Below are 23,700 nucleotides of genomic sequence, written 5' to 3' on the forward strand. Positions count from 1 at the left end.
ATTTTTCGGATGAGGCTCCATGCCTTTGCTGTTTTTTGCCATATCAGTTGTCTCCAGTAGAGTTTGCCATTTCCGCTGGCGGCATTCTGATAGGGAAGTCATGAGTCTCTCACCTACTTCGATGGTGCTTTCAGCAAAGGGGTCAGATTCGTAGAGCTTTTGGTATTGCTCATATAGTTCGCTGCTTGGAGCATCAAGGCCGGATGTATTGAGTGTGGCAGCCTCTTGGGATGTTCTTCCGGGCTGCCTGGTGCACTAGCTTGGTGAAGATTTCATAGTTTCTGGGGTCCGCTGGGAGGTGGGCGATCTTCTGTTCTAGATCTTCGTGGAAGCCAGGCCAATTCGCTTTCCCAAAGTTGAATCTTCTCCGGAAAGGAACTGTGGCTGGGGTAACTGCAGCATTGACTGTAAGGCCAATGGGGCGGTGTTGGGTTTTTGGCAGTGGCTCCAGTACCAGCTTCTTGCTCAATCCAGAGATGCTATGGCTGACAAACACAATATCAGGGTTGTAGCTGGCTTTCCATCGCCCACTATTAAAGGACTTTGGTTGTTTGGCATCATGGATCAGGTAGAGCTGGTTGGTTTCGGCCCATGCTTCCACTGCATCTCCATCAGCGCTGTTTCTGGCGTATCCCCATTGTGAGCTGTGGCTGTTGAAGTCTCCAATCACTATCCTTGTTTTCCCAGATGATGGTATTTCTGGCATCAGGAAAGGTGTGGGAGGTGGTTTGTAGACGGAGGTGATGGTAATTCCTCTGAGCTCAGCAGTTAGGACCTCAATGTTGTTTTCATCGCTCTTTGATGTTGATTCGATGATTGTCCCATTTTTTGCAAGCATGACGCTTCCATGTTTCTCATGTGGTCTTTCTATGAGGGTGGTCATGCCTTCCACTCGAGGGTGGGGATGTTTGGGTCCACGGTGGGTTTCTTGAAGGCAGAGAATATCACACTGATGCTCTCTGCGGAGTTTGGCAACAAGTTCTTCTTTGGTTGCAGACAGTCCTTCAACATTTAGAGATATGATGGTCAAAGCTGGCCTTGGGGGCGGGTGTTGGCCTCTCTTCCTGTTCCGGGCTGATGGGCTACTGCCATTTGTTGGGTTTCTGGGCATCATTTGTCTTTCGGCTTGGCTTCAAAGTGTTTGGTAGAATTTGCAAGTAATATTGGTGATATTACTTGACGGGGATCGCAACGTGAACTCTTCTACCTTGATCCTGAGATATTGAGCTGCTAGTTGAGGACCTGTGAGGTCTAATGTATTTGCCCTCTCGCTCAGTTGTGCACCAGGGCCTCCCACTTCTCTTTCTATTTTGGTTAGAGCCAGCCAGCCAGAGTAGTACACACCGTTGTATGACATCTTTAGTTTCTTGGCAATTTTCTCCAATGGAAAAGCCTTAATTTCTCAGAACAAGAATAGACTGACGAGTTTCAGAAGAAAGTTATTTGAGTTATATTCTGGCTATTTTGAGACTATGATTGAATCTCCAAATGTTGATGCTTCAGATACTCAACAATGTATTGCTTCTTTAATCAGCAAAACAGTTTTCAGCCGTGCTGACATGATTGTACAAGAGTTTTCTAATGATCAATTAGCCTTTTAACAAGAATAAGCTAACGCAATGGGTCACTGGACCATAGAAGTGATGGTTGCTGAAAATGGTCTACTGTATGCCTATCTAGATATTCCAGCAAAAATCAGCCATTCCCAGCTAAAATAGTCATTTACCACATTAATAATGTATATTGTAATATTGTAATAACCTTTTAGGCATTGGTGTACATGGTCAAAAGTGGCCAGTAATACAAATAATGTAGTTTTTCAACATTACGAATTTTCAGATAATGATGTCAGTGGTTGTCTTTAGCTCCTCTGCTGTTTCAGGTTTGACTATTCATTTGGCTTCATCTGTGTCTTCCCAGGTGTTTAAAGAGGAGAAGTACTTGAAGGATGCGGCAGAATGTGCTGATGTGATCTGGCATCGGGGCCTGCTCAGAAAAGGCTATGGTATCTGCCACGGCACAGCCGGCAATGGCTACGCTTTCCTGTCCCTTTACAAACTCACCCAGGAAAAGAAATATCTGTACCGCTCTTGCAAGGTAAGAACATGAGTCAGCCTACTTCTGCAGGAATACAAACAGCAAAAAGTTTTTTAATACCGACTTGACAACAAATTTTGAAAATATTACACTGAAATAATAGGAAGTCAAATTTGGTGTTGATTTTATTGTGATTGTTTTTACTTTTTATCCCAAGGGGTAAAAAGTAATCTCTGAGCTGTCCTCCTATCAGTAAATGGCTCTGGTTTAGAGCAGAATCTGATGTGACTGCGGGTGTTTATTCGCCCAGAAGGTCTGGCTCTGCACCTGACTCTCTCCTTTAGAGCTGGCTGCTTTGAGCAGCTGAGCAGAGGTTGACCCCTGCTCTGCCCGGCAAACAATGACAAGCAAGAAAGGTCAGACATGGCCCAACAAGGCTTAACAAGTATTTACTAAAACCAAGCAAGTCTAGTCATTTGCACTAAATTGGAACCCATGGCTACTTCAGATGTAGCCGCTGCTATCTATTGGCACTTATATTTTACTACAAACTACAGTTGGTTAAGCCAATAACACACATTCACCCGCACTTACTGAAATAGGACCATTATACTTTAGATTAGTGACATTATACAGCTGCATCAGGAGTCTATCCAACCTTGTTTTTCCCCTTTAGTTTGTTCTTGTGGACCATACCGTTATTGGAGGCCGGCTTTTAATTGAGTACCATTTTTTCTTTTCTTTTTTTTACTCTGCAAGAACTGCCTTATGAAGTACCTGACTCTCTCCTTCAGAGCTGGCCGCTCTGAGCAGCTGAGCAGAGTTTGACCCCTGCTCTGCCCGACCTTCCCGCACAATACTCTTCAAACATCTTGTGTTTTATTTTGATTGAGAGACCCCTTGTGGAACAGATTACGTATTGTGCGTTTAATGGTCTACTGTCTACTGACTGGATAGCATCATATTTTGTACAGTCCTGTTTAAAATGTCAGTAATGAAGCATGTTAGTATCAAGTTATCTTCGGAACATCAGCCCAAATTATCAAAGTAAGACCAAAGCTTAACGAAAGATTTATTTTCTTTTTAAAGAACATATCAGGTGCACTGAATGTGTGTCTACAACAATGACATAATTAAGTAATGACTTGATTGTTTCTTTCTTCCTTTTTTTTGTTCCATCGTCTCAAGCATGTACAGATGAATGCTGCATAGATGTCTGTAAACAAATTATTATTACCTTTGTCCAGTTTGCTGAGTGGTGTTTGGCCTATGGAACCCACGGCTGTCGCATTCCAGACAGACCCTACTCTCTTTTTGAAGGTATCAGATATTTATTATTCAACTTTCCACTGCATTGACTTAAAACTGCTTTGACATTTTTCTTCCCTTGCAAGAACCACATCCTTTGAATCAATGTAATAACGTTTCATAATAACATTAATCTGCTGCTACCTCCCTGTTCATCAACGGCCAATTACACAATATCCTGTGTAATTCTACCAGTGAGGAGTTGGAGTAGAAATCAACCACTGAGTGCCCAGAAACAGAAGGTCTAATCACGGCTTTTAAACTGCAGGCCAATGGAGATACAAAATACCACTTATTTGTTGGCATTCAAAATAATGAATGTTTGTTTTTTTACTTTTGTAAAAAGTGTATTAATTAAGAATTGAATTTTCACTAGCTGCTTGGCTACCAGCTCCAATTATGTTGATGCAGGCAGTCTTTTTGACATGGCGTGTCTCGCCACTCATCTAACACATTTGCTGCCACAGCTTCCTCTACCAGCCCAACCTCCTCCATAAGCACAAATTATACTTAGCACATCCACACAGTTTTTACATAAATTTCAACATGTGTCAAACTGCAATTTGACATGAATATCATCATCTACCCATGCCGCGCAGTTATAGTGGACTGCATGCAATCGAAAATTTCAGATTCCCACCAATGCAGACACATTATGGAGTACTATATCTGACGCTAGAAACAGGGTTTCTGTGATCTGGTAATAACGGTTCAACAGAAAATCTGTTGAAGTCCAATATATTTCAATCTCTATGGTCTTAATGGCTGGTGAAACGAAGTATTAAAATTGGCTAAAAGTAAATTATAATAGTATTTGGAAAATGAATGTTCCTTTTTTCTGAATGTGTAACCTATTTGCTATCCAGTGAGACGAATGAAACAACCGTGACATTTGTTTCCTTGTTGCTTCACTCTGATAAAGCATGCACCTGGACTGAATGTCATATACTCACAGGGGTTGAGCGTGGACCCTGCCCAACCACATAAAGGCAAACAAGTATTTACTAAAACCAAGCAAGTCTAGTCATTTGCACTAAATTGGAACCCATGGCTACTTCAGATGTAGCTGCTGCTATCTATTGGCACTTATATTTTACTACAAACTACAGTTGGTTAAGCCAATAACACACATTCACCCGCACTTACTGAAATAGGACCATTATACTTTAGATTAGTGGCATGCACATTATACAGCTGCATCAGGAGTCTATCCAACCTTGTTTTTCCCCTTTATTTTGTTCCCATGGACCATGCCGTTATTGGAGGCCGGCTTTTAATTGACTACCATTTTTTTTTTTTCTTTTTTTTTACTCCGCAAGGACTGCCTTATGAAGTACATCCTGTTTAAACTTACTAACATGTAAATCTCTACTTAATAAACAATGCACTGTATAACTAGGCTAAGTTTGAACTAGAAACTGGCCACCAATGGTCAAATGTCTCTGACTGAACATACTTAAAGGACCAGTATGTAGGATTTAGTGGCATATAGCGTTGAGGTTGCAGATTGCAACCTACTGAATACCCCTCATCCTACTCTTCCCTTCCAAGCATGCAGGAGAACCTACAGTGGCTGCTAAAACACTAAAAACAAGAGAGGCCCTCTCTGGAGGCAGTGTGTCCCTTCTGGCCTACTGTAGAAACATGGTGGTGCAACATGGCAGACCCCGTGAAAGAAGACCTGCTCCCTTTGTAGATATAAAAGCTCCGAAAACACAAGGCTTATACACTAATGAAAGTATAATTATGAATACTATCTAGAGTATTGATATAACGTATAGAGTTTGTATTAGTTGCATCTTTAAGTGAGACAGGAATGGGTTTACAAATGTTTTTGTTTTTGAACTGTTTTTTTTTTTTTGCATAATATCGTCAAAGCCGTGAAGTATCAGAAAAGTTCAAACCTGACTGAAGGACAAATCTGCAGCTGACAGTAATGGATGTGTTCCTTCTCTCAGGTATGGCAGGGGCCATCTACTACCTGTCGGAGATTGCAAACCCTGAAGCGTCCGGTTTCCCTGCCTTTGAACTTTGACCTGCCAATTGATGGGACTGAGGATGATGAGGAGGGACAGGGACAAACTTTTGGAATTAAACCTGAGCCTTTGCTCGAACACTGGACAAGGATCTATAAGCTTTAACGTTGGTCATGAGAAAGTAGGGACACAATTAAACTGAAAATGAAGATCAGGCTGGAACTATGCAGAGAGAGTGCAATTGATTGTTTGTATGAAATTGAAAACATTCAACAATTTAAAGGGAGGATTATGTTAGCAAAATTAGAGGTTGAATGTTGATCCAATGAACAAAAAGGACAAGGTGAACTGAAGAGGACGACGTTGATGAATATTTCACTTCCTAAAGATGGACACATCCTGTGGGGCTTATTTTAGAAACACTGTCAAATCTTGTGAGTCCTTCAGCTCTGAAGTCCCCTGTCGTCCTCCAGTGTGTTGGGGTGAAGATAAGGACCCCATGTCTCCTCCTTACCCATTGAAATTTGTTGCCAGCTGGTATGGACACAGAAGAACACACTCTACACCCTCAGCCTTTAATATATTTGCACCTAGGCCAAGAAAGAGGGTGTGTGTGTGTGCACATGCGTGTGTACACGTGTGTGTGTGTGCGTGTGTGTGAGAGAACTAAACTAAAGCTGTTTTGGTGTTCTATGCCTCTGCATGCTCACTGTTATTGGCTCTTGGTGCCTCATATCCTGTCAGTGTAGTGCTTTCCTCTTCCTGTAGTCGTAGTTGTGCAGTTTCAGTTCTCCATTTGTCACATAGTGGGTCAAAGTTTCTCTTTCTGACTTTCATTTCTCTTATTTTTAGCATAGTAGAGAGTATAAACTAATATGATACTACAGCTATTGTGTATATTTTTTTCATTTTTCAAAGACAACGATTTTTGAACAAAGTCTCTGGGAGGGTGTTTTCCAGCTGTTGATTTACAGTGGTGTTGCTAGAAATGTGCCATTTCTTACTACATTGAGTATTTTGGAAAACCCACTGTGCTGTATTCCATTATTAGCACTGGTTCCCACTAGATGGGACATTCTGACCTAATGTTAAGCAACGGGTAACAATTGGCCCCTTATTTGTGGATTACAATTTTGACTAAATACATACACAAGTCCTAAAACACAAATGATAAAGTGATTTCTCACCAAAAATGATTTTTTATTTCAGTTTGACTTTAAATATAAATGCAAAATATCACCCAAAATCAACCAAACACAAATTTCAGCAATTTCTTCACAAATGAGAGAATTATATTGGAATTAAGTTTTTCTGACAAAGTACCAGCAATAGTGCTACGCTTGTTTCCTCAGTCATAAAGCTAGGTAGCTAGTTAGCTAACTAGGTAAAGGTGCAGTATGTTAGAATTGGCCACCTGTCAAATTCATAATCAAAACAAATGGCAAGAAGCATATCACCAGAGTATCCGCTAAATGCCACTTACTGTTGCTGTAATTAGCTAGTTAGCTATGCAGCTAGCGGGTCCGGACCGGGAGCTCAGGACCAGGACGGGACAGGGCTAGCTGATTAGCATGCTAACTTCAGTAAATACCGCTGCAACACAATACAGACATCATAATGTTAAAATTTCTATTTATTCACAGTTTTAACTAAAATCCGTACATATTGCCCCTTTAAATGATGAAATTGTGGTGAGCAGTTTTCCCCAGATGAAGCAGAGGCTTTTTCCCCACAATGTGATAATAGTTCAGTTGTTGGTGCAAACACAAAATGATTTGGGTATAATATATCATGTGGCATATGATGCTTTTTCAGTTTAGGTGGGAAAAGAAAAAAGGGCCGGATTAAATTTTAATTTAGTCCAGTTTTCCTTCTTAACTACACCTCACTTTGGTTCCTCTCTTCAGCTTTAACCTACTTCTTCTTTGAACAGCTATGAAATGAAATGACATGACATGACATGACATGACATGACATGACATGACATGACATGACATGACATGACGATGACATCTGTTTTGTACACACTCATGATTTTTGTGATGTATTTATTTTTTAATCTGAAATGGAACCAAACATGGAGGTGCTAAAGCTCATTGGCCTGTGTGTCATTTGGTTTTGATTGGCAGGTTCTAACCTTAAAACCTGAGCTCAGAACTACTACCTTGTAGTTTAATTAAACCAAATTTGAGTAGTTTTCTTCTCTGAGCCCCCAAATTGTTGTGTGCATTGTCAACTAAAACAGAAGGTCCCCAACTCTACTGTTTTGTGTACCATCTTGAACAAGACAGTTGCTAGCAGGTGTCATCTGGGCTCAGTATCCTCTCAGCACTAGGCCTTAAAAATGTCATGTTTTGGCCAATTACGTCACAACGCTGCGCGAAGGCTGTCCCAATTCGAGGGCTCCTTCAAATGCACCCCACCAATGCGGCCTTTTTTTCCCTCTTTTTGGAGGACGCACTGCTACTATCCTTCGCGGCCTCCTATATCCCAAGATTCTTTACGTGCTGCTGCTGAGTCCCGAAAACGAAGAAAGAAAGAAAAAAAATGGTGACATCAAGTGGCGTAGATCTGACATTTAAATGTAGGAATTGGGTTTATACTCGGTTTTTACTCATTTGAACATCCAACGCCAGATATGGTAAACTTTAAGGGACCTTAAAACCTCCAACTTTTTTCAGTCAAACTCTCTACTCGTATTTTCACTTTTGCGGGCCTGGGTGACAGAAATCGTGACGTAAGGGTAAGGGCGGGAACATCTGGTGACACAACCAGGAAATACTCCAAAGGCTAGACCATCCCATTTAACAACTGTTGACGCAGCTTTCGAAGGTACCTCCGCAAAGGCTGCGTCCTTCAAAGGATGCAGCCCCTGAATTGGGACACAGCTACTGTTTAGAATGTGTTGTGTCCACTCGGCCTCTGGGAACATGTGGAAAATTGAAACTGAAGCCATTGAAACAACAGTTGCCGCTAAAAAACAATAATATGCTAGTAACATTACAATAACAGACTAGAGGTCAGGAAAAGGTTGTACGTTACATATGTTAACAGTATACATGAACACTAATAACAATGGCACCTTATGCCACATATATATTATGCAAACCATCATTTTAAATAAATGTATTTTACTAGCAGCCATGATTAGATCCACAGCACTCACACTAAAATGAAATGAGTGATTTCATTAAATAGTGAAATATTGCCAGACAGACTGGGGAAAAAAGGAAATTAAAAACATGAAATGAACACAGAGAAGTTATTCGAGTCATCTTTTCTCAAGACAAGTCACGAGTCTTAAACTTCCAAGTTCAAGGCATTTTTCTTTTCTGTAAAGTCAAGTTGCAAGTCATCAAAACAGTGACCCAAGTCGACTCCAGTCCAAGTCACAGTGACTTGAGTCCACATCTCTGAGCAGTTGATGTGGTTTAGTCCAGTTGGAGCTCAATACGCCACTCTTAGGCAGAAAACAACCCTGAGCTTAGATAGTAGCCGACATGGTCTGAGTGGTACCAACAGGGAGATGGATGATTACCTGGTGGTGAACGTGTACAGTATATCCGGTTATCCCGACAGCACATGGATGCACATAAATGCCTAATTCTCTTGTCGAGATCTCATCATGAATGTCTTTGCATGAGCATAATGTCACATATAAAAATGTGTGTGTTCATCTGTCAGAGTGTCCAGGTTCACTGGTCCCAATGTGTTTACTAGTGATTTGTGTCTGTTCCCAGCAGTAAAGAGTGTTTGACTTAGTCCCTGTCAGTGTATGTTATCAGCCTAATTGATGTCAAGACATGAAGGTGTGTGTATGTTTATTTTCTCCATTAACCTCCTTGGCTTCAGTGACAGCAGCAGTGACAAGTGAGATGTCTTCATTGTTCTTCTTAACCTGCTTTTTGGCTATTCAGTGCTTACAAAGAATTCATGCAAGTTTTATATTGTTGGAAATAAAGAATGAATATCCCTCCTGCCCCTCATCTTTGCTTTTGTTTTTGTTTATCGTTGTTTCAAATAAACCTCTTCTTCATATATTCTGTTTTCCATAAATATGGTCACGTGTGTTTATCTTGGATTGTCAATAAGAAAAATGGGGATAAATGGGTGTATGGAATTATTTTTATGTCCCATTTCTTAAAGACATGAGCAAAGAAGATTAGTGTGGCACACAAAAATAATACTTTGTAGATAAACTATCATAAACATCCTCACAAGTATGCAATGTTCACCACTCTCACTCAAAGCAGGATATCTGAGAGACCACAAATAATGTGCTCTCAAACCAGTTCCTCCTGCTTCCCAAGCTATCTTCATCCTCTTTAGTGTTTTTTCATTTTCTCTTCTTGGACGTGTGGAGGGACGGGGGTATCACAGATAACGCCTTTGATTGCGTTGGTTGAAATAGAAAGCTCATTTTGATTGATTTGCGATTTAGAATCGAAATCATGACAGCCCTACAGTGTTGGCTGGTCCACAATAAAATGTCTCAACAACCATCCATGTTCCCCTCTGAGTGAAATGGAATAACTGGTGATCCGTTGGCCTTTTATCTACCGCTATCATCAGGTCAAAATGACACCAATACTTCGGTGTGTAACCAAATACCTGCAAAAACTAATGCCAACCCCATCGAATGGTGTCTGCAGATCTTGAAAAGCCTTTTAAAAAAGGCCTCAGAATAAGTTTCAAATTACCTTTACAAAGCCAAGCTATGGACTGTAATATTAGTTTGTTCATAATTTGCAGTGGGCTGTCAGGAGATGTTCTACATCTTTAAACTACAAATGAGACGAGTTAATCGTGCTGCAGAAGGCAGATCATTTCTGTATTCATTTATTTTGTGGAGTTTCAGTCAGCCCCATCAGACCTGAAGCAAACTCTGGTACTAAAGCCAGCTGCAGCAGCTACCAAGCACATTGACTCGCAATGGAAAAGTGTCTATATTAGCAAAAACATAAATTCATATAAGGGGCAGGACTTGAACCCTGCAACCCTCTGTACATGGCACACCCACTCTACAAACTGAGCTAAAGGGCACCCATAAAGTTTGGTTTTTATACTATATATATATATATATATATATATATATGTATATATATATATATATATATATATATATATATATATATATATATATATACATATATATATATACGTATATATATATATATATATATATATATATATATATATATATATATATATACATATATATGGCCATTAAAAATACCCATAAAATGAATGAAATATCTACAAAGTCATCATTATGCTCTATAAACCATAGAATAGAGCCATCATGAGGAGATTTAGGTCATTTTCCTTACAAAAAACAAATTAGGCCTATTTCACTGTCAATGTCACACAATCATCTTCCTTCACAGAAGAAGCCAAATTACTTGTGTAATCATTGTCAGGTGTGATCTTGGTTAAATTGATGGTGATGCAAAAGTCTTAGGACACAACTGTGTGATTCTTTTGAACGTACAAGGCCTATCCTGCTCATTAAGTGATCGGTAACATCAGGGTTTTGTCACTGAGGCCACACCACCAATTGGTATAAATTCAAAGCCTCTAGAAGTAGTCTTGAAGCACATGTTGCCTTTTGAACATGGATTAGGTGAAGAAGGAGCTAAAGAGTGAGCAACGGGTTTGAATAAAGGCCCTTTTTGATGCTGGCTGGAGTTACCGCCGCATAGCCAAGGACTTGAGATGCAGTCCAAGCACTGTAAAGTACACTTTAGACCGCCATGATGCCACCAACTCACACCAGAACTGAAAGGGGAGAGGTAGAAAAAATAAACTTTCAGACAGACAAGTGAAGCATCTCAAAATTCTCAGTCTTAAGGACTGAAGAAAGACCTCACGAGAACTGCGTGACAAGATCAACACCACAATGACTAATTGTGCAACAGTATCTTCAAGACTATATATATATGTATGTATGTATATATATCTATATATAGATATATATACATACATACATATATATGTGTGTGTGTGTGTGTGTGTGTGTGTGTGTATATATACAGTGACATATAATTATATGTCACTGTGAACAAACAACTTCCAGTAAATTCATAACATGGTATCACATTTTATCAGAAGTGAACTTTATTTACATATTTCACAATGTATGATGATATATTTAATGTTGAAAGCGTCAGAGCAGATGAGGAGGAGAGGAGGTTAACAGGAGAGGATGACAGCAGCACAGAGTGGACACACGCTTAAGATGTTTTAACAATTCCAGTACCTGTTGCATAGTTTGAGATGGTGATCTCTAATATTGTGCTGTGTATTCCCAATATCCAACAGCCTGAGACATAATGACACTTGGTTGCTGCACAGAGCCCTGCTCTCCTTCTAAAAGCTGCTACTGGTTTCCTGTGAGAGGCCAGGAAGCAGACTGGGGTCAGCAGGGTCTCTAAAGTGGCCTTCCATCAACGCTACAGAGGCACAACATCGCCACAAGTGTCTGGACAGCAGGAGGACCAAGACGGGAGTCTGTGTGAAAATCTCCAAAATCTCATACAACACTATTTCAAAGTTGAAATGGGCATGGACTAAACTATCCTTTTACAACCCAACTGTCATCATTCATCATGTCATTTATTTTCTCATAAATAAGTCATAAGGATATTAAGTCAAAAGTATATTGTCTCAAAATTATGATTTGATGACTTAATGAACAATTGAGTAATTCTTTATCAATGATATTAAGTTTCTCATAATAGTATTCTAAAGTATCTCAAGATAGCAAGTAAGTCATCTACCAATAATCTCATGATTCTGAGATACTCAGTCATAACGACAATACATGAGTACATGAGTCATAAAAATGAGAACAATATTTTGAATTTATTTTTTATTTTTTAAAAAGGAAAAGTTGTTGGGCTTCAATATTTAGCCCCCACATCAGGTCAAATGTTTTACTAGTGTTGAGATGAAGAAAACCCTCCTGTAAGAGAGAATATTCATCCTGTGAGGAGTTTAAAGTAGTAAAGTAGTTTAGTAAAGTCAAAGCATATTTGTGCTATAAAAGGATGACATTGATTTTACTACACCTACTGTATATTGGAAATGTTTTCTCTTTATTGTGTTTGTAAACTTTACTTAGCCATGCAAGCAACAAAAAAACAACCAAGTCAGTTCAGACAGGTGTTTTTAAGGATAGAAGCTGTGATCCATTAATGTAATTATAATAACTCAAAGTGTTCAGTCTACATCGAGGAACAACGGCCTCATCTGAGAATCACACAAAGAAACAAAGAAACAGATTTGTGTAGCATGCACTGGTGATTCACCACTTTCTCCATTCTCATATTAAGTATTTTCTCTTGAAATGAAATGCCGTCTGCGTCTGTCCTCCTCCACAGGGAGGATTTATGAATTAAAACATTCATCTGAATGAATTTGGAGTTTAAATATGTTTTTTTTTAGAAATCTACAGAGGAGGATAAGGGCCACTGTGAAAAAAATTTATTTGAGTTCTGACTATTTTTCTCAAAATTCTGAAGAAAAAAAGGTCAGAATTCCAATTTAAATCTCTGAATTGACTTAAATCTGAGAATTCTGAAAAACTGAGAACTGATTCTGACTCTAAAATAATAATAATAAAAGAATACTCAGATTTATGTCAGAATTCTGAGAAAAAAGTCAGAACTCAAACAACTCTTCTAACCCTCTTCCATACAAACCAACAGAAAATGTTAATATTCTGTGCAGTTTATCAGTGTGAGGTCTTGTGACTGAAGCAAACCTCACAGATAAAAAAAAAGTGAGAGGTTTAGAAGAAAGAGACAATAATGTTCTTGCATGAGGCCATTGTGCTGCTGCTTGTTGGATGGAGGGTTGGCTACTTGTTGGAACTACCACAGATCATCAAGTTCAGAGGTTTTCAAAGAGGGAGGCGGGCCTCCCCAGGAGGGCTTCAGACTGTTTCAGGGGAGGATGAGAGAATTTACATTAGTTAATACATTACTTATCGAAAAGGATCACATAAAATAGCCTAAATGTGTGTGATTTGGTTAAAGACTTAGTAGAGTGGTGTTGGGAGTCAGAAACTTGTAAATGCCCTTGGACAGACATACTTCATGTATTTGGTGGAGTCAAACAGAAATATCAGGCTCTCTTGGCTCAGCTGTCTGCAGGGAGGCCCACAGTCTCAACTCTGAAAACATGTTATCTAGATATTTAGTGCAGCACACACGGTCAAAAGAGAACCAAAAGCACAGTTACTCCACTGGAGCAGTCATTGAGTTCTTCAGCTAAATAACCACATCACTCTGTACATGCATGAGTCACCGAGGTCGCCTTTTACTAACACAAACCGTAAGAGCCCATGAGCACGTGTAAATTCAGTTGTGATAAGGATTTAACAAATACACTTGTTTGCTCTTCCATGTGACGGGACACAGCTTGTTTGATTCTTTGCTGGTTGACTTCACTAATATTTCAATTAGATTTCAGTTTTCTGTTATGATGTTTTATCCTGTTGTTTTCCTGCCTTTCAGTCTGGCTTTCAAAGGCTTCTCCAGCCTGGTAAGTACCGAGTTCTGACAGGAATCACACACACATCCAGTCCCCTTTACTACCATTTACAGATCTGCTGATAAAATCTGCTTGTTGAAAGTAGTAACTCACTGGGTGATAGAACAATTTCTTTATCTAGTGTTAAAAAAAACATTCCTTACGACACAGAACGCTTATCTTCCATTGAAGTTGATAGATATCATCAAAGATGGCGCAGGACAACTTCCCCAACCACTGACAGGAGAGCAGCACAGTCCTCAGTGCTGCCCCTGGTGGCCAGAAGGTAAATACTAGTGATTAAAGGAATAGTTAGAAACAGTCTCGCCATTAGCTGGTAAGCTTAGCTTAGCTTAGCTTAGCATAACACTGGGAGAAGTGAGCTAGTGTAGAAATATACCTACTTCACCTTTAAAGCTCACTGATTAATACAGTGGATGCTTTTCATTAATCTGTACAAAAATAATGAAAAATGGTGAGAAAAGGGTTTATGTGCTGGACTATAGACCCACTGTGACGTCACGCTAACAACCACAGTCACTTCCAGGTAGACAACTGGCGGATGGTTTGCATTGTGGAGATATGTGACATCAGAAAACATGTCGTCATTTTCAGCCATAACTGTAACATCTAAGGATGATCCTCACCTATCTGACATCAGCTGTAGAATGTGCTGTTTATTAGCACTTCTATCTTATCTGTGTCTCAGTCTTACACACCGCACGGTCCAACTTCTATCTGTGGACATGTTGCTTCAGAGTTTATATGCACAAAATACTGAGTAATGCTTCATCAACTGGTATCATCAACGATGGCTAACCTGAATACAACTAGTTTTCTGACTTGTACTGAAACATGGTCAACTCAGGTATGACGTCATTCCCAGCTCCAACGTCCGAGGTAAATGGAAAACACCAATAGTGCAACACACAGTGAGTAGGTCACGAGTGAGCTTTAGAGGTGTGGTAGGTGGGTTTTGTTACCTTTGGACAGAGCCAGCCAGCTGTTTCCCTGTTCACAGTTTCAGCTATGCCTTCCCTGTTAGCATAAATCATGTTCATGGGTCTCTGCAGCTTTAATGTGGCTTAGACTTCCCACCATGTACATTCTTTCCAAGTAACATTTTACAAGCAGATCTAAATTAAATCTCAATTAACAGATTTAAATGAAACGTTATGTAACTTTTATATATTTGACAAGATCCTTGATTAAGTCAAGTCCTTATCCGTTAATAAATCATGTTTATCCTTAAAAATACACCCAGCAGTGCCCTTAAAGTGATAGTTGTGGTCTTTTGATGTGGGGTTGTATGAGTCAGGGCATGGTTAGCATAGCTTAGCATAAAGCAGAGAGAATAGCAGGCTTGTCTCTGTCCAAAGTTTAAAATAATGCTCACAATTATCGTGTCATATCTTGTTTGTTTTATCCAAACATAATCAGAGACGTGAACAATCTGTGGTGCTAGTTGGAGTTTGGTGCTGGTCCTGAACTCACCCTCTGACTCCGAACTGCCCTCTACATTTCTGTTTGTGAACAGATTAAACCACCGGTGAATAAGCAGACTTTATATGTGTTGGTGCATATTTTTATAAACTTTTTTCCTATAAAAGATAATTAAGCTAAAATAAGCTCATTGCCTCCCAGATCCAGCTCCATATTTAATAGGAATGTGAACACACATATTTCCCACAATGTCAAACTACCAGTTTGCATTTTAGATTTGAAGCACTTTCTTACACACCTTAGAATTTGCAAAGAAAAAGGTGCCAAGAAAGAAAGTTTGGAGGTAAACTGTACTTTTACCACAATGAACTGGAAAATCCTTTTGTTTCTGGCAGATTTGTTAATAAAACAGGTTTCTCCTTCTCATTCCAGTTTGCTTCCACAGATATTTTTAATAACTGAATAGAAAGACATTTTTGGATTGCAATAAAGGTTTGATTGTTTGATTCCCCCTTGCAGAAACTGTTTCCATGACAACTTTACTGTACTTTATTCCTCGTGCGCCATGAGAAATAATTCAGTATTTTACCTTCAATGCACTTGAGATGTTGAGAACAAACAAGAAAAATGTATATCTTCATGTGAATCTTAAGGAGAATAAGGTGAAGTTAAACCCAGTCAGGTCATGTGGATGAGCAAACAGAAGCAGTCAGTCTCAAGCTACTGACTGATTTCTTCACTTGATTTTCATTGAGAGTGCAGAGAGAAGATGCAAAGTAATGTTTCCCACAGCTGCCCTGAGCCATTCTGGAAGCCAGCTTGATGCACAAGACACTCAATGATTCAGCAGGAGAGTCACATGAGGGATCTGCTGCTGCAGCTCCTGCACACGACAACATCAACGTCACAGTCACAGTCACAGTCACATCCACTTCTCTCCCTCCTCATTCTATTATTGAAATATCACTACATAGATTTGTTCATGGCAATATGTCCCTTCAGCTGTTTAGCTATTTATTTCAGTTTAAAATATGTATCTACATGTGGTCCTGCAGTGCTACGTCATGTAGGTACATTCATGCAGCGGCGTGCTGATGGTCGGCCACTCGTTTGAGGCTTTTAGTGTTGTATGCAGATTTTCTTTGTCCTACACTTGCCATTCTAGCTTTACTGGCTTAGCTGAAATAAAGTTATAGTGTTATTGATGATCAAACTTTATCAACATTTTCTATTTAATATAGATTCCTTTATTCCACTGAACTCCTTGGCATATTTTATTTTATTTGATTTTATTCTTATTTATTTATTACTCATCTATTTTTGTGTCTATATGTTACTGTATGTTTTATTATGTGTGCAAGGCAAGCTATTCCAATTCCAAAACCAATTCATACTTTTTGTAAGTGGCACTTGGCAGAAGCAGTGTATGTCAGTGGGTCAAACAAATGAAATGCATCTTATGTCCGGTCAGCAACATAACAATCATCAAAGTGACCTCTCACTAAGACTCGGCAGCCCATCCACATCAGGAAAAGGAACATACAGGTCGACTGTGAAAGCAGCTTATTACCACCCATATGTACGCATCCTGTTAGTAAATACATCAGCAAAGGAGGATAAAGAGCTACAAAGACCCACAAGGTCTGCATAGGGAGGAAGTCAGGGATGGACGGTCGGGTTAAACAAACAGAGGACGCCCAATCAGGAGACCGCTGTTAGTGTCCAGAGTGAAACCTGAAGTCAGGAGTGAGTTCTTTTAACTTACAAATTAGATTTAGTTACGTCACATACAAAAGTTAGTTACGTAACGTAGGTATGTTTGTAACTGATGTTACAAAAGTAACGTATTGACTTTAACTCAAACCATGATGCTTTCCCAAACCTAACCAAACTGTGAGGATACGACAACTACACTACACCTGTCGCTGCTCTGCTGCAACAGTCATGTTGTTTAGGGAACCGTGACATATAGCATGTCGTTTTGAAAAATTGCTGGACATCGACCTATTCAGTCGGTTAGGTTTGAGAATGTGTTGGACTTGGCAGATGACACCAGAACTAGAGTAGCAGAGTATGAGTCACTTTACCATCTCAGCACCACTCTGAGTCTGACTCTTCTCGTGGTGAACTAAAGCTTCACTGCTGCTAACAGGAGAACGAGCCCGAGACTGCTGGAGTGGCTCATTATGTCATTACATAACTGGACTACACATACTTCAATAAAAAATGTATCAAGAAGTCATTATTTAGTAAAGAGCCCATCTTGCAGTAAAATGCTGGAAAGGAAATAAGTCAGTGTCTTCCTTGAAATTTGCTTTTAACAATCATTCTTAGAGATAGTCCTTTTCAGAATGTCTTCATCACATGTTCTTCAGCTGTACAATGAAAATATTTCTTAATTGTTTTAACACTGTCTATTAAGACAAACAGTATCCAGCATTTTAATACATGATGAGTTTGTTGGACTGTTCTACTGTGCACAGTTATAGCTGTAGCTGCATTGGAGGGGTGGAGTAGACAGGGGACAGTGGGTGAATCCGAAACCTCGAGTGTCCATCCTCCCTTGTTTTCAGTTGAGCCAGGCTGGTGTCGCGGTCACTGTACACATGGATCCACATAAATCAAGAGTGAATGAAGCACTGCAGAAGAAGCAGTGTGTGTGTGTGTGAGTGAATGAATGTGTGTCTGTGCACTAGATACTGGTTATTTTGTCTTTTCCACAGGACAACAGATTGTGTGGTTTCAAAGTCTTACACAAACAGTTCAGTTGAAAACAATTGGCAGGCTCTCCTCTTCCTCATCTTCATCTGAACTTCCTGATAATTCAGCCTCTTGCTGCCTCCTCCTTTCCCTTTTTCCCTGTCAAGTTCCATCTCCTTAGCTCTTTGCGGATGTTACTTCTTGTCGCTGTTTTGAAATACTTGTTCATAGGGTGGAGGTGGGTGGTTGCAGTAGGAAGGGGGTGGAGGATAGGAGCTCATCATCATATGTGTCATGGCAACGCCTGGGTCGCCACCCGTCATCCCGTTGACCCCGAAGCCCTGCATACTCCCTGGCTGCTGGGAAACTGGAAAGAAGAAGAGACAGTTATCATTTAGAATATTATAACACTAAGCTTTAGCCATACAAGGAAACGATGCTTCAAATATGGATGTTGCTGCAAAGAAGCTACAAATTGGAAAACGTGGATGCTTCACACACGTTCAACCCAGCAGCACAGCAGAGCTCTGCAAACAGCAGTGTCAAGGTGGACACCAAGGTTAGTGTCACCAATTCAGTATCTGATCTGATGTGAAATATGGTCACAATCTGCTCCTGTTCCTGAGTTATGGTGTTGAATAATGACCAGAAAAGTGTTTTTGCAGAACATTATGATGTCACAGTGACGCTCACCTTTGACATTTTGGATTTAAAATTTTACCCTACAGTATTTTTTTTATGGACAAAAAAGTGTTGTGTCCTCGAGTCCAAGTGGACATTTGTGCCAGATGTAATTACATGGCGTTAGTGTATTCCCAGTGACCTTTGACCACCACCATCTAATCAGTTAAGTCCAATTGGACATTTGTGCCAAATTAAAATAAAAATACCCTGAAGGTGCTCCTGAGAAATTGCCTTCATGAGAATGGTGAAGATGGATGTACAGACCACAGCTGTCGCCCGCACTGAGACATAAAGACACCTGATCCAACACTGCTGCCTGGTTAGTTGAAGTTATAATCCTAACATCTTAGTCCTGCTTGATTTGGAAACACCTGCAGTTGAGATGCACAATATGGATTTTTTTTTTTCCAACTGACACTGACAGCCGATAAGAAAAGATCATTTTTTGTTTACATTTTTGTATTTTAAAAGGTTCCGAGCGTGTAGTTGTTATGTGTACCTGAGGGTAAAGATGAATGTTTTAATATTCCAAAGCTCTAACCATAAGTGCAAACCAGCAGCGGCTCAGGAGAGAAAACTTGGGGTCCAAATGTGCCATTAGCCGGCGAAATCCTTGTTCTTGGAACACAGGAAAAGGGCTGGTTGTCAAGTACAATAAATTCTGTGATTTTGTTGGTAATTGCTTTGGCCTTTGGGTTATCTTTAGAAAACGTCCTGCAGTTTTCAAATGGCATAAATAAGCACGAGTGTAGGCGTTGAGCGCTTGTCTTTTTTAGTGTGGAAAGCTGCTGCTGCTTCGTATTCCTTTAATACACTTTAATACACAAATGACAACGAGACGACAACTTGAACCACCAGCTTACTGTGCTTGTTGTCATCCTACATTCTAAACTAACTTTTAAGCGGCATAGTGCCACCTACTGAACAGGGGGATTTATCGGCTGTAATTTCATGATTGGAATAATAATTAATAATTAACATTTATTTATTTTATTTAATCATGGTGCATTCCCAGCCTGCAGTAACCAGGAACCTCAAGTGTTTTGGCAAGTGTTAATTTTGCCTTTACAAATGTGAGTAAACAGCAGACTTAACTTCAGATTTCTACTCTGTAAGAAGTGAAACAAAAGAACCAGTGTGTGTGACATGGTCAGGGTTAGTGAGTTAGATTTCTAGTTGGATCTTTGACCACGCATCTTGGTGGAATTGGTTGACTTCAATGAAATTTGTTGGTTTTCTTGCATGGACTCGTGTTTTCAGGGAAGACAACATCCTCCAACAGAGTTTTGCATTATGTGAAATGTCCGATCGCATTGGTTTTTGTCGACTACATCATGTTCAGTATGTGCATTTTTAATTTCCATCATCGTGAGATAATTTGTAAATGACACCATAAATAATATGAAACTAATGTAATGTTTGATTTGATGAAAACCTTTAGGATTCCTACTTTAACTCTCTAACAATGTGTTTGGTAACACTATCACTAACTGCTTGCTCTGCAGCACACAAGTCCCGAATGACAGCTAAATGGATCATGAGGTAAAACAGCGAGCCAAAACCATTCATCCACTCCATCTTACTATTCTCTCTGCGTCTCAGCCACCACAGTTACATCACTGAGATTCCTGGTTTATCTATTCTGGGCTAAAATGTTTGGCTACCATCCAAAAGCTTCAACTCTTATTCTGTCATATTCTCACAGCAAAATGTCAGAAATTATTACAACAGGCAGCATGTGACACTTATTTTGGTGTTCACATATTTATGACTTCCTCTGGTGAGTCACCTAGAATTGAGATTTACATGGTGGTTATTATTGGAGCGCTCCATTCAATTTTCTGCGTGGCTGACTGACGCATAGTAAAAATCCATTAATTTAAGACTAAGAGTGTTATATCAGCTGCCCTACTTTCCCTAACTTCAAGTTTTAAATGAAGAATCCTTTACGGCCACAGTGTTGGTGGTAATGAACAGTGTTAATTAGCCCAGGACCAGAAATTCTCACAGCACATTTTCTTAAATTCATCCATTGGTTTTCCAGATAACTTATCTTGACTCATTCTGGATTCTATTATTCTCATCTCCAGTGTGAAGTGCATGCCTGTGCTTGTACTGCAGTTATCAGTTAACATTTCCTTCATTATTTCCTTATTATTAGGCCGCCCCAACAAGACGCTAAAGACTCCTGTAAATTTAATTTAAATCCTCCTCCTCTCATACAAAGCCCTTCATGGCCAGGCATCAACATATCCAAAAGAGCTCATAGTACGCTATTACCCCACATCAACGCTGCGCTCTCAGGATGCAGGGTTACTTGTGGTTCCTAGAGTCTCCAAAAGTAGAATGGAAGGCAGAGCATACAGCCATCAAGCTCCTCTCCTGTGGAACCATCTTCCAGTGTCAGTTTGGGAGGTAGAAACCTTCTCTACGTTTAATAATAATAATAATAATAATGATGATGCATTTTATATAAAGGTGCCTTTCAAAGCACTCAAGGACACCTTACAAGACACACATAACACAACAACAGTACATCAAACAATATAATGCAGGTAACATTGATGTAGAAGTTGCAAAGATAAATAAATAAAGATGAATGTGACTACGTAGTGCAATAGTACAGTAAAAAGACAAGAATGTGATTACATAGTTAGTGTCAGACAGAGTATGCCACTCGGAATAAGTGCGTTTTCAGGCGGGATTTAAAGGTGGAGACAGTGTCGGAAGTGCAAATGTCTGGTGGGAGAGAGTTCTAAAGGTGGGGGGCAGATCGACTGGAAGCTCTTGACCCCATAGTAGTTAAGTTGGCAGATGGGGCAAAGGGCTGGATGGCAGAAGAGGATCGGAGAGTGTGGGAAGGTGTGTAGATGTGAATACGTTCAGAGAGATACGATGGATATTATCCATTAATGCTTGTCACTAACTTGTCTTCTTCCGCAGAGTCTCTGTGCTTTCTCATCTCACAGAGATCCTGCCTGAATCCTGATGGTGGATCGTGGTTGTGCCTACTGCTGTGGTCCTGCGTGATGCCCACTGCAACTATTATTATTTTTATAAGTCATATTTCTATTATTATTCTATTATCTCTGTGTCTCTTTTTCTGTCAACCCAACAAGTCAAGGCAGATGGCCGTCCACCTTAAGTCTGAGTCTGCTCCAAGCGGCAACATCCGGGCTGAAAAGAGAAGCCGACAATGGAGTACCAAACACTGCAGTTCCTCAAAAGGCCACCTGAGGCTGGAAAAATGAGCCAATCCCCACAGGAGCCTATGAGAAACGAACATGTTTACAGCCCGGTACAGAAAATGGTTTTGCGGTTTCTATTTCTATAATTTCCCTGCTCATGACAACTGTACGGGGGGTTTATTCTTCAAATATAAAATTATGCATAATTAAGGGCATGGCAGCGCTGAGTGACAGCTAGTCATGAGCAGTCTGGACTGGACCTGCTTTATAGGAAAAGTGTCATGAGATTACTTTTGTTGTGAATTGACACTTTGACTGAGATTTGTCAAACTCACTAATGGGATGGTATGAATGGTAGCCTTTCCACACATGCTTTTTTTAATGTACAAATTAAAACTATTTAGAGAAACAGGTGGATGGAAACACACTGAGGTTTTACATTGTTGGTTTAGACAGCTATGTTAATTCAAACTGTTCCAGATGGACGTTAGAAGAGTGAAAACACATCTGAAAGCAGCTGTAGCTGTAATATTTGACCCTGTTTTTTGGCATTCAGGCAGTGAGTTTGTCATCTGTCTTTTGTGTAGTTGTCTACTGTACCTGGTGTGGTGACAGGGTGCCTGGTGAAAGAGACGTTGAAGGCTGGCTCGTCTCTCAGAGGGGACGGATACATCCTCCTGCGGATGAAGAAGCCAGCACCGCAGCAGAACAGTAACCCCATCATCAGCAGCACCCTGAGAGAAAAACAAAGGACATCTCAGACCTTTCACTAACCCCACATCATCAACACTGCCATGCAGGTCCAGCAGGGGCAGAAAGGCTCCAGTGAGGAAGGAGGATGGAGGAAGTTTTAGCATCTGATGATAAATTAAATGCTTTGTAGATATTATCTGCAACACAGCAGGCAGACACAGAGGTACCACCATGACTCATGCTCATCCCACAGAAATATGCAGCTCAGTAATATGTCCCCTGTGGGGAGATGCTGACGGTAAGCAGATTTTTATTAGTGTGAAGTTTCTCATTTCTGGTGCATCTTTAGATATTTTGTCTTGTAAGCAGCACTGAACAACAGCCACATTAATCCACTTTTATACATCTATAGACCTGAAAGGTTCACAAGTTCACACTGTCATGTCCGTCTTTCCTCTCTTCTGACGGCAGAGAAACTTCAGTCAATCTGAATATGCCATAGCTGTTCAATTAATGCAAAACCTCATAGTGCAGTGTTAAAAAGTAAAGCTAAGGAACACATAATACAGGGTTAACTAAGTATTGTTTATGAGCGAAACAGGAACCTGAGGAGAAACTTCCTCAAATCAGTATTTCTTTTCTGAAAAATGATATGTTCAATAGCATTATGAAGTTTCCGTCTAAAACCATCAGATGTCAAAGTCCAACCCTGGAACCCTCACGCTGTCACCTCAGCATTGATCACAGAGCCTGACAAATAAACAGACAGAAGACAGAAGCAGTCGCAGAATAAACGGGTGTTCCTCCTGTAAGAGAGAACAGCCTGAACTGTAACTTACCAGAAGTACCATAGTCTCTGGATGGACAGGGCTCTCACACAGCAGCGAGTCCCACAGCAGTCCTCATAAGAACGACATCTGCAAAATACAACAAATATGATAATCCTCACAATATACATATATATATATATATATATATATATATACACACACACATATATATATATATATATATATATATATATATGTGTGTGTGTATATATATATATATATATATACACACACATGCACCACTTGGACAAAACACTCACAGAACTGCAGTAAAAACTAGAAATGTAGTTTGTAGTTTATGATTAG

At 39.9% G+C, this 23,700-nt stretch overlaps 2 protein-coding genes across 2 annotated transcripts in view; one reads left to right on the forward strand and one right to left on the reverse strand.

Moving 5' to 3' along the window:
• lancl2 (LanC lantibiotic synthetase component C-like 2 (bacterial)) overlaps positions 1-6,514 on the forward strand; it is a 44,910-nt gene extending 38,396 nt beyond the window's left edge. The window contains exons 7-9 of the mRNA XM_073488766.1: positions 1,921-2,097; positions 3,285-3,357; positions 5,304-6,514. Of these exons, the coding sequence (XP_073344867.1) occupies positions 1,921-2,097; positions 3,285-3,357; positions 5,304-5,380 (327 nt within the window). The 3' untranslated portion in view covers positions 5,381-6,514. The remainder of the gene's footprint in view (positions 1-1,920; positions 2,098-3,284; positions 3,358-5,303) is intronic.
• Positions 6,515-18,132: 11,618 nt separating this feature from the next.
• Positions 18,133-23,700, reverse strand: part of vopp1b (VOPP1 WW domain binding protein b) — a 39,852-nt gene continuing 34,284 nt past the window's right edge. The window contains exons 3-5 of the mRNA XM_073488773.1: positions 23,404-23,481; positions 22,472-22,605; positions 18,133-18,366 (exon numbers count right to left, since the gene is read on the reverse strand). Of these exons, the coding sequence (XP_073344874.1) occupies positions 18,194-18,366; positions 22,472-22,605; positions 23,404-23,481 (385 nt within the window). The 3' untranslated portion in view covers positions 18,133-18,193. The remainder of the gene's footprint in view (positions 18,367-22,471; positions 22,606-23,403; positions 23,482-23,700) is intronic.

Source organism: Pagrus major, chromosome 19, assembly GCF_040436345.1.
Source record: "Pagrus major chromosome 19, Pma_NU_1.0".
NCBI classification, from domain to species: domain Eukaryota; kingdom Metazoa; phylum Chordata; class Actinopteri; order Spariformes; family Sparidae; genus Pagrus; species Pagrus major.